Source organism: Microcaecilia unicolor, chromosome 9, assembly GCF_901765095.1.
Source record: "Microcaecilia unicolor chromosome 9, aMicUni1.1, whole genome shotgun sequence".
In the NCBI taxonomy this organism is placed as follows: Eukaryota; Metazoa; Chordata; class Amphibia; order Gymnophiona; family Siphonopidae; genus Microcaecilia; species Microcaecilia unicolor.
Genome location: NC_044039.1, coordinates 168,337,795 through 168,352,961, shown reverse-complemented (window position 1 = coordinate 168,352,961; position 15,167 = coordinate 168,337,795). Strand labels below are relative to the sequence as shown.

Sequence of the window (15,167 nt, the reverse complement as noted above, 5' to 3'; positions counted from 1 at the left end):
AAGAAAATAAGAAGGAACATAAACAGCGTCAAGCTATAGATGCAAAGCACTGATAAAGAAAGCTAAAAGAGAATATGAAGAAAAGCTTACTATGGAGGCAAAAACTCATAGTAACACCTTTTTCAGATACATCAGAAGCAGAAAGCCTGTGAAGGAATCCATTGGGACTGTTAGATCATGAAGGAGCAAAATGGGCACTTGGAAAGGACAAAGCTATAGCAGAGAGATTGAACGAATTCTTTGATTCGGTTTTTATAGAAGAAGATGTAAGAGATCTACCTGTTCTGGATGTGGTTTTCAAGGGTAACTGAAATCTCGATGAACCTGGAAGACATACTGAGCCAAATCACCTGGACCGTATGGCATACATCCCAGGGTATTGAAAGACCTCAAACATGAAATTGCTGATGTTAGTGATCTGTAACCTGTCGTTAAAATCATACGTAATACCTGAAGATTGGAGGGTGGTGGCCAATGTAATGCCAATTTTTAAAAAGGGTTTCAAGGGCGATCTGGGAAACTACAGGCCAGTAAGCCTGACTTCAGTGCCAGAGAAAATAGTGGAAACTATTATAAAATTATGGAACACATAGACAAGCATGGTTTCAGCCAAGGGAAGTCTTGCCTCACCAGTTTGCCTCATTTCTTTGAAGGTGTAAATAAACATGTGGATAAAGGTGAGCCAGTTGATGTAGTGTATCTGGATTTTCAGAAAGCTTTTGACAAAGTTCCTGATGAGAGACTCCTGAGAAAATTTAAAAAAAGTCATGGGATAGGAGGCAGTGTCCTAGGAATTAGGTTAAATGGCCATTTTTCTCAGTGGAGGAGGGTGAATAGTGGTGCCGCAGGGATCTGTACTGGGGCTGGTGCTATAAATGATCTGGAAATCAGAACCATGAGTGAGGTGATAAAATTTGCAGATGACATAAAACTATTCAAAGTTGTCATTACATATGTGGATTGTGAAAAATTGCAGGAAGATCTTAGGAATCTGAAAGACTTGGTATCCAAATGGCAGATGAAATTTAATGTGAAGAAATGCAAAGTGATTCATATTGAGAAGAATAATCAAATCATAGTTACCTGATGGTAGGGGGGCCACCTTAGGAGTCAGCACTCGAGAAAAAGGTCTAGGTGTCATTGTAGACAATATGCTGAAATCTTCTGTCCAGTGTTCGGCGGTGGCCAAAAAAGCAAACAGTATGCTAGGAATTATTAGGAAAGGGATGCAAAATAATGCCTCTGTATCACTCCATGGTGCAACCTTACCTTGAGTATTGCATTCCGTTCTGGTTGCTGTATCTCAAAAAAGATATAGCGGAATGAGAAAAGGTTTAAAGAAAAGCAACCAAAATAAGGGGATGGAACTCCTCCCATATGAAGAAAGGCTAAAGACGTTAGGGCTCTTCAGCTTGGAAAAGAGATGGCTGGGGGTGGAGGATACAATTGAGATCTGTAAAATCCTGAGTGGTGTAGAATGGGTAGAAGTGAATCTATTTTTTTTCTTTCACTCTTTTAAAAAGTACAAAGACATGGGGGACACAATGAAATTACATGGAAATACTTTTAAAACAGGATGAAATATTTTTTCACTCAAAGAATAGTTAAGCTCTGTATCTCGCTACTGGATGATGTGTTAACTGTGGTTAGCATAGCTGGGCTTAAAGGTTTGCACAAGTTCCTGGTGGAAAAGTCCATAGTCTGTAATTGAGGTGGACACTGGGGGACCCACTGCTTGCCCTGGGATTGGTAGCATGGAATGTTGCTACTGATTGGGTTTCTGCCAGGTACTTGTGACCTGGATTGGCCACTGTTGGAAGCAGGATGCTGGGCTAGATGGACCATTGGTCTGACCAGTATGGCTATTCACATGTTCTTATGTTTTAATTTAGCAGAACTGTATCATTCTGTTTTACAGCAGCTCATTACTATTGAATTTAAATCTTGCATGTAGCAAAATGTATTAGACCAAGTTCCTGGTGTGTGTGTAAGGGAGAGGGATTTTTAAATATGTTTTCACTAACAGGCCAGATATGCTTCAGAACTAAGGGTGTGCACCTGTCATGTTTCCGGGACTTTTTTTTTTCAGTGTTTTTGTTTCACTATATCTTTTATGGGAACAATGCCATTGAGTGCATTCTCTTTCAGGTAAGTATGTACATAGGTGCACTTTTTGAATTGTGCACACAGAATTGTCTGTCTTTGTTGTTGTTGTTTTTTTTTTTTTTTTTTTTTTTGCATCTCATTTGCCAGTGACATGAAATGACACAGGAAATGTTTCAAACAAATGCACATCCCTAGTTAACATGGGTGAAAACTTGAAATGGCTGTGTTTAAGGCTATTTTAATGCATATACGCCTTGTCTGAATAATCCTCTGTTTACTGTATCTGCGTTTCTCGCGACAGGAAAATAACGCACTATACCTGATTTGTAATTCACCTTGACTTTGAAATGAGTTAATTTCAGAATCCATAGTTCTAAATACTATCACGCATATGGCTGTCTTTTGCTAGTGAGTGCAGTTATTGTCCCTTGGTTCCAGTGGAGGTGTAAAAATGAAAGCAGTAAGCGCATGATTAGAGTTTTAATTTTCAAGTATCCATAAAATTCAAATGCTTATTTTCCAGCTTATTAGCTTTTTGAGGGTACAAAAACATCAGTGTTTATCGTGTTTATCATTTTCTCGTGCACAGGTACAATTGAGTACTGGAATGTGTTTGTGTCACTTGGGAGTTGTCTTTGCAGAGTAGACAGAAAATCTGCATGAAGGATAGTATATAAACCAGGGGAGGGGTCAGGGGATTAAGGAAAGTGGTGGTTTTTCAGTTCTTATCCTAGAAACATTTACATTTTCTTTTTGGATTAAGGTGTATGTGATCAATTGAAATCTAAAATCAGAAGCCATAAAGCTAATTTATATAGGATTACAGTGCAGTGAAATCGGTTTGACCATTTGTCCATCTTGCAGCCTTCAGGGGTAGGAGACAACCTGTAATTGATTATTATAAGGATATCTTTAAACTACATCAACTCAAAACTGTTGAGGCATAGATGGGAGTGTAATGCCAAAATATTAACTGCAGGGTAATTATATTTACTAAGGTAACCCTCTCTTTCCGGATGATGGTTTGGAGATGATTGGTGGGGGTGGGGGTGGGGGGTTGGTCAGGTAAAATTCTGAAGTGGGGATTTTTAACAGTGCAGTTAATACTCTCTTATAAAGCACTCTGAGTTTGATTGTCTGCCAGGCATTTCAGTAAGGTAGAAGCATAGAAATGTTTTGAGACTGTATAATGCTAAAGTTTAGCAAATTGTGCTGTCAAACATTTCTCACTTAATCAACTGAGTTACAGGAGCAGTGTTCCAGTATATTCAAAATAGTTAAATTTGTGGGGTTTTTCTAAATATTTTAATATGATTATTTCTAGGTATATGAGCAGGCCTGTGATGAGTGGACCAGGGTTATATGATCCTACAACAATCATGAATGCAGATATTCTAGCATACTGTCAAAAGGAAGGATGGTGCAAATTAGCTTTTTATCTTCTATCATTTTTTTACTACTTATATGGGTAAGTTCTTGTATGTTGAAATACCAATTACATAGATTTTGAATAAGTCTTCTCAAATTGCTCCAGGAAAAAAAAAAACCACCAGGATCCCCCACACTTCTTCAAAGAGAAGAGCTGTATAAGACATATCAGATTACTGAAGGGATCCCTTCAATTTTTGAGTGGTAAGGGGGCCCCAGAGTTACTATGCTGTATGACTATCTTCTTTGGTTGGGAAGCTGGAAACTCTACAAGCCTTGCTGCCAGGCTTGAAAAAAAAATAAATTAAACTACCTTCACCCAGCTACAGGCAGGAAAAGTATGGCGAGCTAGAAAAATTAACTCCTTGGGCCATATTGCTCAATGGGCTGTAGCCCTGAAGTAGAGCCATCTTTAGCCCACTTTTTAGAGGTTGTTTTTAAGGTAGTTTTATGTGGATAAATTGTGATATTTTTTTTTCCATGCATATTGACTCAGAGAATTGCCTGCCCTCAATACTGCCAAGACTATATGCTACGTTCAAGGAAGTTATTCCCGGGAGCATGATTTGGGTGGGCTGGGAAACTAACAGTTGTAGATCTTATTTTCAAGTCTATGCACCTTATTTTCCTTTCAAGATCTACCTGCATAAAAACACATCTATAAATCATGATCTGTGGCATTTTGTAATCAGTTTTTATGTACCATCACAACCATCAGCATAAAATCTTTTCTTGGAGGACAAGCAGGCTGATTGTCACAATTGGGTTGTCATCTGCGACGGCCTAGGAGACCAGCTGAAACTTGAAAGCAAGCAAAGAAGTCTCTTAATGCTCTGTCTCGGGAGGCTCAACTTGAGAAGCATCGACATCGAGAGCGCAGGTAATGGCTGCCAAACGACCGCATTGCGCTGGGAGCAGCGAGGCATCGAGTGGGTCTCCACCTGTTTCGAGGCCTACTGCTATGCAGGCCCCCCGGGACTGACCTTTGTTGGACCCGTGCCTGAGGAGGCGTGAGGATTCCACATCCTCTTCGGTACTGAGGAGTCTTGATGACGGGCATCGAGCGAAGGCTAAGGAGCACCGTCATCATTCTCCTTCCATGCACAGTACCGAGAGCTCTGGGGAGCCGAGGGATTCGGCACCTGAGAAGCGTTGGCGCCGGGAGGACCGCTCACCCTCCATACAGAAAGTGCCAATGCATCGGTCATCTGGCAGCCTGGTACCGGCTCGCACCCCCTCAGATTGTGCCACCGACTCCTGCACCGGCCCCCCAGCCTTTTCCGATGGAAGTTCTCGACAAGCGCATCAGAGCCCTTCCAGAGCTTCTGGAGTGATTGCTGCGCCAATCTGCTTCGGTGTCGGTGGAGAAAAAGTAGAGGACATGGTCGATCAGATCAAAAAGCACCATGATGCTATGGATTCTCTTTCCCACCGGGTTTCTTCTGCTACCACCTCCTCATCTAGGAGGTTTTTTGGAGGGAAGAGGAGTGCTCCCTATTCCTACAACAGGCGTAGGTACACCCCTGCTTCTCAGCAGCCTGTCCAGGCTCAGTCCCAGCACGCTAGTTCCCGTCAACGGCGTGTGCCTAAGGCCCCTAGGGCTCCCCAGCAAAAGCGAGGTACAGGCTTTTGACTGGCTCCAGTGCAGCATAGCTTCTATCAAAGTGTCCGTGCCGGATGACTTGCCGGTCGGTTGATATTTCTTCACCAAAGCTGGCCTCTCATAACCTCCAATCGGTGGGTTCTTCAAATAGTCCAGTTAGGATACACTCTCAATCTGGAATCCAGGCCTCCAAATTGCCCACCGGGACCTCAGTCCTTCAGCTCCCAGCACAAGCAGGTACTTGCAGAGGAACTCTTCGCCCTTCTAAAGGCCAATGCGGTCGAACCCGTACCACCAGGGGAAGAAGGGCTGGGATTCTATTCCAGGTACTTTCTTGTGCTAAGGAAAACAGTGGGGGGGATGCGTCCCATCCTAGACCTAAGGGCCCTGAACAAATTCCTAGTCCGAGAAAAGTTCAGGATGGTTTCCCTGGGCACCCTTATTCCCATGATTCAGGAAAACGATTGGCTATGCTCTCTGGACTTAAAGGATACCTATACCCACATCTCTACTCCCAGCTCACAGGAAGTATCTTTGTTTTTGCTTGGGTATTTGGCATTTCCAGTACTGTGTACTGCCCTTTGGCCTCGTGTCTGCGCCCAGGGTCTTCATAAAGTGCCTGGCAGTTGTCACAGCATCGCTACACAGACTGGGAGTGCACATCTTCCCTTATCTCGACGATTGGCTGGTGAAGAGATCTGCAGAGGCGGGTGCTTTACAGTCCATGCGGATAACTATTCAGGTGCTAGAGCTACTGGGGTTTGTAATCAATTATCCCAAATCCCACCTTGTCCCGGTTCAGAAATTGGAGTTCATTGGAGCTCTGTTGGACACACAGACGTCACGAGCTTATCTTCCCCAGGCAAGGGCAGACAATCTCCTGGCCCTAGTATTCTTGGCTCGAGCGTCTGAACAGATCACAGCTCTGCAGATGTTGAGACTCTTAGGACACATGGCTTCCACAGTCCATATGACTTTTCCCATGGCACGTCTACATGTGAGATCAGCTCAATGGACCCTAGCTTCTCAGTGGTGTCAGGCCACGGGGGATCTAGAGGATGTGATCCATCTCTCCACCGACTTTTGCAGTTCCCTTCAGTGGTGGACCATTCGATCCAATCTGACCTTGGGACATCCATTCCAAATTCCTCAGCCGCAAAAAGTGCTGACGACGGATGCATCCCTCATGGGGTGGGAAGCTCATGTAGATAGACTTCCCACTCAAGGAGCTTGGTCCTTTCATGAAAAGGATCTTCAGATCAACCTCCTGGAATTACGAGCAATCTGGAACGCTCTAAAGGCTTTCAGAGACCGGCTGTCCAACCACTTTATATTGATTCAGACAATCAGGATGCTATGTACTACACCAACAAGCAGGGGGGCACCGGATCTTGCCCTCTTTGTCAGGAAGACGTCTGGATGTGGCTCTGGGCGCGCCATCACGGCATGTTTCTCCAAGCCATGTATATGGCAGGCGTAAACAACAGTCTGGCCGACAGGTTGAGCAGGATCATGCAACCTCACGAGTGGTTTTTAAACATGGGCGTTGTCCTCAAGATCTTCCGAGCGTGGGGCACCCCGTCGGTGGTTCTTTTTGCCACTTAGATCAATCACAAAGTCCCTCAATTCTGTTCCAGACTTCAGGCCCACGACAGGCTAGCGTCAGATGCTTTTCTCCTGCATTGGGGGACAGGCCTTCTGTTTGCGTATCCTTCCATACCTCTAGTAGGGAAGACTTTGCTGAAACTCAAGCAAGACCAAGGAACATTGATCCTAGTTGCTCCATTCTGGCCTCGTCAGATCTGGCTTCCTCTTCTTCTGGAGTTGTCCTCCGAAGAACCGTGGAGATTGAAGTGTTTTCTGACCCTCATCACCCAGAACAAGGGGTCGCTTCTACATCCCAACCTCAAGTCTCTGGTTCTCATGGCCTGGATGTTGAGAGCTTAGAATTTGCCTCTTTGGGTCTTTCAGAGGGTGTCTTCCGAGTCTTGCTTGCTTCCAGGAAAAATTCCACGAAAAAGTGTTGTTCTTTCAAGTGGAGGAGGTTTGCAGTCTGGTGTGACAGCAAGGCCCTAGATCCTTTTTCTTGTCCTACACGGACCCTGTTTGAATACCTTCTACCCTTATTGGAGTCTGGTCTCAAGACCAACTCCGTAAGGGTTCACCTTAGTGCAATTAGTGCTTATTTATTTATTTGTTGCATTTGTATCCCACATTTCCCCACCTATTTGCAGGCTCAATGTGGCTTACATAGCACCGTGCTGACGATCGCCAGTTCCAATATGACAAATACATAGTGATGTGATATGGTAGAGATCATGTGTGACAGACACATTATGTAATCGGAAAGGAGGAAGAGTTATCAATGTGTAGAGGGTAAGCCTATCTCTGGACAGCCTTTAGTTCGCTTTATGAGAGGTTTGCTTTTGTCAAAGCCCCCTGTCAAACCTCCACTAGTGTCATGGGATCTCAACGTCATTTTCACCCAGCCGATGAAAGCTCCTTTTGAGCCACTGAATTCCTGCCATCTGAAGTACTTGACCTGGAAGGTTATTTTCTTGGTGGCTGTTACTTCAGCTCGTAGAGTCAGTGAGCTTCAGGCCCTGGTAGTGCCTGCACCTTATATCAAGATTCATCATAACAGAGCAGTCTTCCACACTTACCCTAAGTTCTTGCCGAAGGTGGTGTTGGAGTTCCATCTGAACCAATCAATTGTCTTAACATTTTTTCCCCGTCCACATACCCGCCCTGGTGAGGACAAGTTCCATACCTGGGACTGTAAGAGAGCATTGGCCTTTTATGTGGAGCGCACAAAGCCCTATAGACAGTCCGCCCAGTTGTTTGTTTCTTTTTATCCCAACAGGAGGGAAGTCGCCATCGGAAAACGCACAGTCTCTAATTGGCTGGCGGATTGCATTTCCTTCACTTATGCCCAAGCTGGGCTGAATCTGGAGGGCCATGACACGGCTCACAATGTTAGAGCCATGGCTGCGTCAGTGGCTCACTTGAAGTCAGCCTCTATTGAAGAGATTTGCAAGGCTGCAACGTGGTCATCAGTCCACACATTCACATCTCACTACTGCTTTCAGCAGGATACCTGACGCGACAGTTGGTTTGGGCAGTCGGTGCTGCAGAATCTGTTCGGGGTTTAGAATCCAACTGCACCCTCCTAGGCCCATTTCTGTTCTGTTCCAGGCTGCACTCTCACTTAGTTGTGTTTCTTTTCAGGTCAATCTCCTCAGGTTATGTCCTCGCCCTTGCGAGGCCCAATTGACCAATGTTCATTGTTTTGAGTGAGCCTGGGAGCTAGGGATACCCCAATTGTGACAATAATCAGCCTGCTTGTCCTTGGACAAAATGAATACATACCTGTAACAGGTATTCTCTGAGGACAGCAGGCTGATTATTCTCACAAACCCACCCTCCTCCCCTTGGAGTTGTTCTAGTTTCTCGTTTGCTTTTTTATTAAACTGAGGGATTCACGCTCGTGTCACGGGCAGGAAGCCGTTCGCGCATGCGCGGTGCGTTCTGCTCGCATGACAGAGAGTTTGAAAGACTTTTTTGCTTGCTTTCAAGTTTTTGCCGGTCTCCTGGGCCGTCTCGGACGATGACCCAATTGTGAGAATAATCAGCCTGCTGTCCTCGGAGAATACCTGCTACATGTATGCATCTTCATTTTACAAAAGAGAGAACATCAGATAGTAAAAATCAAAATGAGCAAAAAAAATAACAATTACATAAAAGGCAATACTTTAACCCAAATACTTAATGGAATAGCTATTTTTTCAATAGTCCTCAAAACTTCATATAATCCTGCTCTAATCTTAAATTGAATAGAGAATCCCGTAGTCCAAATGACTTTAACTGCAGGTAACTAAGGAAAATTGTGGCTGTAAAGACAAAATGTAACTAAAACTTGTTTGTTCAAATTTTATTTTCCAGCATGATTTATGTCTTGGTGAGCTCCTAGGAGGAAACACTGTGGGCATGGTTCCTGTTAACTGCATGCAAAGCCACATATGGAAAGGATTTTATTCAGCAAGAACCTTATCAAGATAAAACCAATGGGATCCTGTCACATTTACATCAGGAAAAAAAAATGACTACCCTATTTTTAAGACATTTCCACATTTTGTGTTGGTGGAAATATTTCATATTTTACTGGGACATAAGTGAATGGAATTAAGTGCAAGGTGATAAAAAAATGATAGGTTATCTTTTGGTTTGGGAGCTAGATTTGAATATTTTTACTCCATATGTAACAGCTATCCTCTGAACTATTGTATTAATAGTTTGGGTATATTACATTTTACTTTCCTTAATATATTAAGATATTTTTGTTCACGGGACCTTGTAGTGGTTCAGCTGGGACTCAGCAGCTGTAGACTGTGTGTTTGAGGTAACAGAGGGAAGTCCTACAGACTTAATCTGATACATGAAAAAAAAAATCATACTCGCAAAAACTTAAATACAAGTTTTTTTGTTTTGTTTTTAAAGGTATAATCCTGATATATTTCAGTGCATATGATTTGAGATTTAAGTGCACATTTTTCCCTTTTAACTTTCAAGTAATCGCAACACGAAATCCACACCAATTTAACTGGCAGTAAAAAGCAACTGATGAAAATGTTCTTTAGATGTTTTTATTTTGTGAAAAGAATCCTCAGGTTGATATTGGATTGGCACTTGTACACGCTGCTTTATTTCTGGTCTATTTGGAATAACACAAACAGGACTGATAATGGCTGAAATGTGTGCATTGCACAGTTGTTCTTAGTGCAGTACAATAAAGTGCTCCAAAACACCAGAACAATTTGCTTTTAGTCTGTGAATTTTTTTATTGGCAGTTAGCATATTTTGTAATTGGTCAGTTCTCACTAGGAAGAATAAGGAATTTTTTAATTAATAGGGCAGAGGAAAGAAGTGGCATAACAAATAAATCTGTAAACATTTGACATAAAATGGCACATTCCAATGACCTTACATGTAAATGAGTTTGTTGGAAAATTAAAATGTAAATATTACACAAATGTATGTCCTTGTCATAAGTTCTTACAAATGTGGTAGAACACAAGTATAAAATTATGCATAGAGAGAGTTTGGAAACTTGGCCCTTTTACTAAGGCGCCTACTCGTGTCCAGCGTGTGTCAGTTTGGATCTACCATCCGGCTACTACGAGCCCCAAGTGGTAATTCCATTTTTTACGCGCTTCCAGAAATATTTTATTTTCTACTGCCCGGTTAACACGCGAGACCTTATAGCTTAGTGGGTAGCGGTAAGGTCTCAGGCCCAAAATGGACATGTGCCAATTTTTATTTTGCTTCACATCCATTTTTGGCCAAAGAAAAAAAGGTCTTTTTTTGCAGGCATGCTGAAAAATGGACCTGCGTGCGTCCAATACGTGTGCCTACAACAGCTCAGGCCATTTTCAGCGCATCTTAGTAAAAGGACCCCTTAAGCAGTGAGAACAAAATGGAAGGGTGAAATTATGATAGGAAGTGGAAAAAACTAGGGGTGGGCAATTAACAGGTTAATGCGGTTAACGCAGGCTTTTTTTTTTTTTTTTTTACACACAGACACGCCACGCCGCCTTCTCCCTGCGTTTACCTCAGCAGCAGGACTTGGGCTTGTCTCAAAATCCTTTTTCTTCCCCTCACCGTGCTGTGCAGATACTTGAGCCACGCCATGCAGAAAGATGGGAAAGTCTCGCGGTTTCAAGTCCTTCGAGACTTCCTAAATTCCTGCACAGCATGGCTCAAGTATTTGCAGAGCCCATTGCAGGGGAAGAAAAAGTACTTTGAGGCAGTGAGGAAGAAGAGCAGCATGAGCCCTGCTGAGGCAAATGTGGGGAAAGGGGGCGAGTCTGCATTTAAAAAATTAGGGGGGTGCATGAGAGACTCTGGGTGAAGACTGGGGAGGAGGGCATGAGAAAAAAAAAGGTGAGAGAGAAAGAGAGATGATTGTGTTCAATAGGAGAGAGCCTGTAGGAAAGAATGAGAGAAATGGCCAAAATGTGTGCTGTGATTAATCGCAATTAAAATTTTAATCATTGCCCACCCCTAGAAAAGACCTTGGGTGTGTGTTGCAATAAACCTGCAGCCCCTGTTTGCATGGTATTTGGAGATTTTCTCCACTAACTGCAGCATCAATGGCACCTGGACGCAAGTTGACCCACACCTCAGCCAGACACTGCTTGATGTTGTCACTGTCAGTGGCCTAGTGATTAGTGCAATGGCCTGAGAACCAGAGGAACAGGGTTTGATTCCCACTGCAGCGCCTTGCATCTCTGGCCAAGTCACTTAACCCTCCATTACTTAATATTCCACGTACGCCTCGTGGTTCAAGGTCAATCGCAATACAAGAAGCTGGTCATATCCAGGATTGTACATTAAAAAAAAATACTCCTACTTAAGTATTAGATTGAATAACAAATTTCTGAAACAGGTTTATAATTTTTCAGAATTGTAAATAATTTATTGTAGTAAGGTTAAAACTTCTTTTTGAAGACAAGCTGCTTGAAATTAGAATAATCTAAATCTTTTCATATTTTTAAGAACAGAAAAAAGTAAATAAGGTTATTGATCTTGTAATTAGTAAATGTAATGGTGCTAGACTGTATAAAACTTTATAAATACAATAAAATTTGAATTGTACTCTTGCGAAGACTAGTAACCAATGACTCTTAATATATAAAATTGAGATACTCTATCAGATTTTTTCAGAGTAAATCAAGTGCAGTGCCTAATTCTGAATAGCCTTCAAACATTTCAATTGGAGACACCCATGTAAATAATATTGCAATAATCTAACATACTCAGTATCAAAGACTGCTCTAATAAATGATAATGTTCCTGTTCAAAATATTTATGTACCTGCCTTAAGTTACACATAGTAAAGAAAGCTCTTTGTGTCAGCAAAAAGAGACTCAAAGGATAACTTTGAATCTAGTAGGATGCCTAGAACTTTTATAAATAGAGAAAATTGATATAATGTCTGAATAATTCTAACATTCCATATCATCAAGCTGATCAATCCATAGACTGGTGGGTTGTGTCCATCTACCAGCAGGTGGAGATAGAGAGCAAACTTTTGCCTCCCTATATGTGGTCATGTGCTGCCGGAAACTCCTCAGTATGTTCTCTATCTCAGCAGGTGGTGGTCACACACAGCAGCAGCTCTGGCTAGGCCTCCAAGCCTAATCCTTAGGTTTTGTTGAGGCCTGGGGTTGAGGGCTCTTTTGAGCAAGTGCAAACCTGGTGGTGCCAGGTCCCTCCTTTTCTCCCCCCTCCCGCTGGCTCCGTTTAAAAAAAAAAAAAAAAAAAACATTTTTAAACGTCTTTAAAGGCGTTTAATTCGACGTTTCTTTAAATGTTCATTGCAGCTACTCACTGGGACACCAGTTCGTTACAGCTCGGAGCGGCAAGCAGGTAATTTTACCTTTTTATAGCGGGCAGGGGGTTCCCCGATTCTTCTCCTCGTGGCAATGGCGTCGGAGGGCGAGGGCGCAAAGGGTCGCTCCCCGGATCGCTGGAGCGCTTCTAGAGGGGATGCGGGGGTTTTACAACCTGATTCGCCCTTGATGGGTGATAGTTTAGTGACCGATGAATGTCCCGGTCGTTCCTCCGGCGTGGCGGTTTTTTTTCCCCCGCCATAAACGCCCATCCCCCGCTCCTCGCCTCCGCCATCTTGGCCGGCCACGGGGCTCGGACGGCTTCTTCGGGGCCGCCCTTGAGGTTGGAGACATTAATGCCATGAACGCCCTTAATTTGGGCGACGGCACAAAAGCGGCTAAAGTTAAGCGCCGTTCTTCCCGCGCGGCTCCTTCACGGAGTTTCGCGCCGGACGCCATTTTGGATGCGCAGCATGTCTCTCCCCCGCTATTGCGAGCGCCGGTTGAGAGTGCGTCTAGGGCTGTTGCCCAGGCTGCGGAAGTGCACATGTCTGGGGGGTTTCTCCCCCGAGTTTGTTTTGCTGCTGCATCAGGCTTTCCTCATGCAAAACGCTGCCCCTGCTCCCTCTTCGGATAAAGAGGTTGAGGTTCCCAGAGGTAAACGCCCTCGGGTTGATTTCCAGGCCTTGGAGGACTTTTGTCTCCTCCGATGTAGATGAGGGCAGCGTGTCTGAGGTCTTCCAACGATCCTTTGCGGATTCCTTGGAGGAGATAGATCCCCGCTCGGATGGAGCGGATGACCCCTCTGCAGCGCGGCTTTTTAGCCCAGAGGATTTGCCCAACCTTTTGTTACAGGCCATGGACACTTTGAAGATTTCCTCTCCGGAGGACGTCTCTCCCTCAGCCCCTGTTGGCTCTGCCATTATGCTGGGGACGAAGCGCCCGCCTAGAACCTTCCACGTGCATGATGCCATACACACCTTAATTGCGGCTCAATGGGATGTCCCGGAAACGAGCCTTAAAGTGGCTAGGGCTATGTCCCGCCTCTATCCTTTGGCTGTGAGTGAACGTGAGGCCTATCTGTGGCCTACCGTGGATTCTTTAATCACTGCGGTGACTAAGAAAACGGCGTTGCCGGTGGAAGGTGGCACGGCCCTAAAGGACGCCCAAGACAGTAGATTGGAGGCGGCCTTAAGGTCGTCCTTTGAGGCAGCTGCTTTAAGTTTGCAGGCCTCAGTTTGCGGCTCCTATGTGGCCAGGGCGTGCCGGACTATGGTGCAGCGGGCTTCCCCCTCGGATCATTCCTTGAGGGCTGATTGGCCGGCCCTGGAATCGGGCTTAGCCTATTTGGCAGACTTGCTGTATGATGTCTGGAGAGCCTCAGCTAAAGGCATGGCTCAGACAGTCTCTGCGCGGCGGTGGCTTTGGCTGAAACATTGGTCTGCTGACCACGCCTCTAAATCCCGCCTGGCTAGATTGCCTTTTAAAGGCAAGCTGCTCTTTGGGGTCGAGCTGGACAAAATCGTGACCGATCTCGGCACGTCTAAGGGCAAGAAATTACCAGAGGTCAGGGCTCGGGTTAGTACTCGTCCCGATACCTCCAGAGGACGGTTGCAGGAAGCCCATCGGTACCGCCCGGGCAAGTCGGGTTCCTCTGCCCCCTCTTCCTTCAAGAGGAATTTCTCCCCCAAGCAGCATTCCTTTCGCAGAGACCGCCGTCCCGGAGGTGCTCCCTCCGGTCCTCCCCCAGGGTCTCGTACCCAATGACGGGGCCTTGGTCCACGCCCCAGTGCAGATTGGAGGACGGCTGTCCTCGTTTCTGGGCGAGTGGACCACTATAACTTCAGACGCGCGGGTGCTGGAAGTCATCAGAGACGGCTACAAGCTAGAGTTCTGCCAACCCTTAAGAGACGGGTTTGTACTCTCTCCCTGCAAGTCTCCGGTCAAGCTGTGGTAGTGCAGCAGACCTTGGACAACCTGATCCGCCTGGGTGCGGTCGTTCCGGTGCCAAAAAATCAGATTGGCAAGGGACGTTGCTCCATTTACTTTGTGGTTCCAAAGAAAGGAGGTTCTGTCCGGCCTATCCTCGACCTCAAAGGGGTCAATCGGGCCTGGAAAGTGAGGCACTTTCGCATGGAGACTCTCCGCTCTGTTATAGCGGCAGTGAAGGCAGGAGAGGTCTTGGCTTCCTTGGACCTCAAGGAAGCGTACCTGCATATTCCCATCTGGCCTCCTCTCCAACGCTTTCTGCGTTTTACAGTCCGGAGACGACACTTCCAGTTCAGAGCCCTCCCTTTCGGGTTGGCTACTGCTCCGCGGACCTTTTCCAAAGTAATGGGGGTCATAGCGGCCTTCCTGCTAAAGGAAGGAGTACAAGTCCATCCTTATCTGGACGACTGGTTGATCCGAGCCCCTCTTATGCAGAGTGCGGCAAAGCTATGGACCGGGTAGTTGCTCTTTTGAGCTCCCTGGGATGGATCATCAACTGGAAGAAGAGCCAGCTGCGCCCGACTCAGTCCCTGGTGTATCTGGGAGTTCGATTCGACACCCAAGTGGGCAGAGTGTTCCTGCCAGACAATCGGATTGTCAAGCTTCAGGCTCAGGTGGACTAGTTCCTAGTAGCCTCTCCTATTCGGGCT

The 15,167-nt window shown here is 45.1% G+C and overlaps 1 protein-coding gene across 1 annotated transcript in view; it reads left to right on the top strand.

Moving 5' to 3' along the window:
- The window catches only part of CNIH1 (cornichon family AMPA receptor auxiliary protein 1), a 50,250-nt gene extending 41,023 nt beyond the window's left edge, over positions 1-9,227 (top strand). Inside the window, exons 4-5 of the mRNA XM_030214898.1 lie at positions 3,431-3,574; positions 9,080-9,227. Coding sequence (XP_030070758.1) covers positions 3,431-3,574; positions 9,080-9,107 — 172 coding nt within the window. The 3' untranslated portion in view covers positions 9,108-9,227. The remainder of the gene's footprint in view (positions 1-3,430; positions 3,575-9,079) is intronic.
- The last annotated feature ends 5,940 nt before the right edge of the window (positions 9,228-15,167 follow it).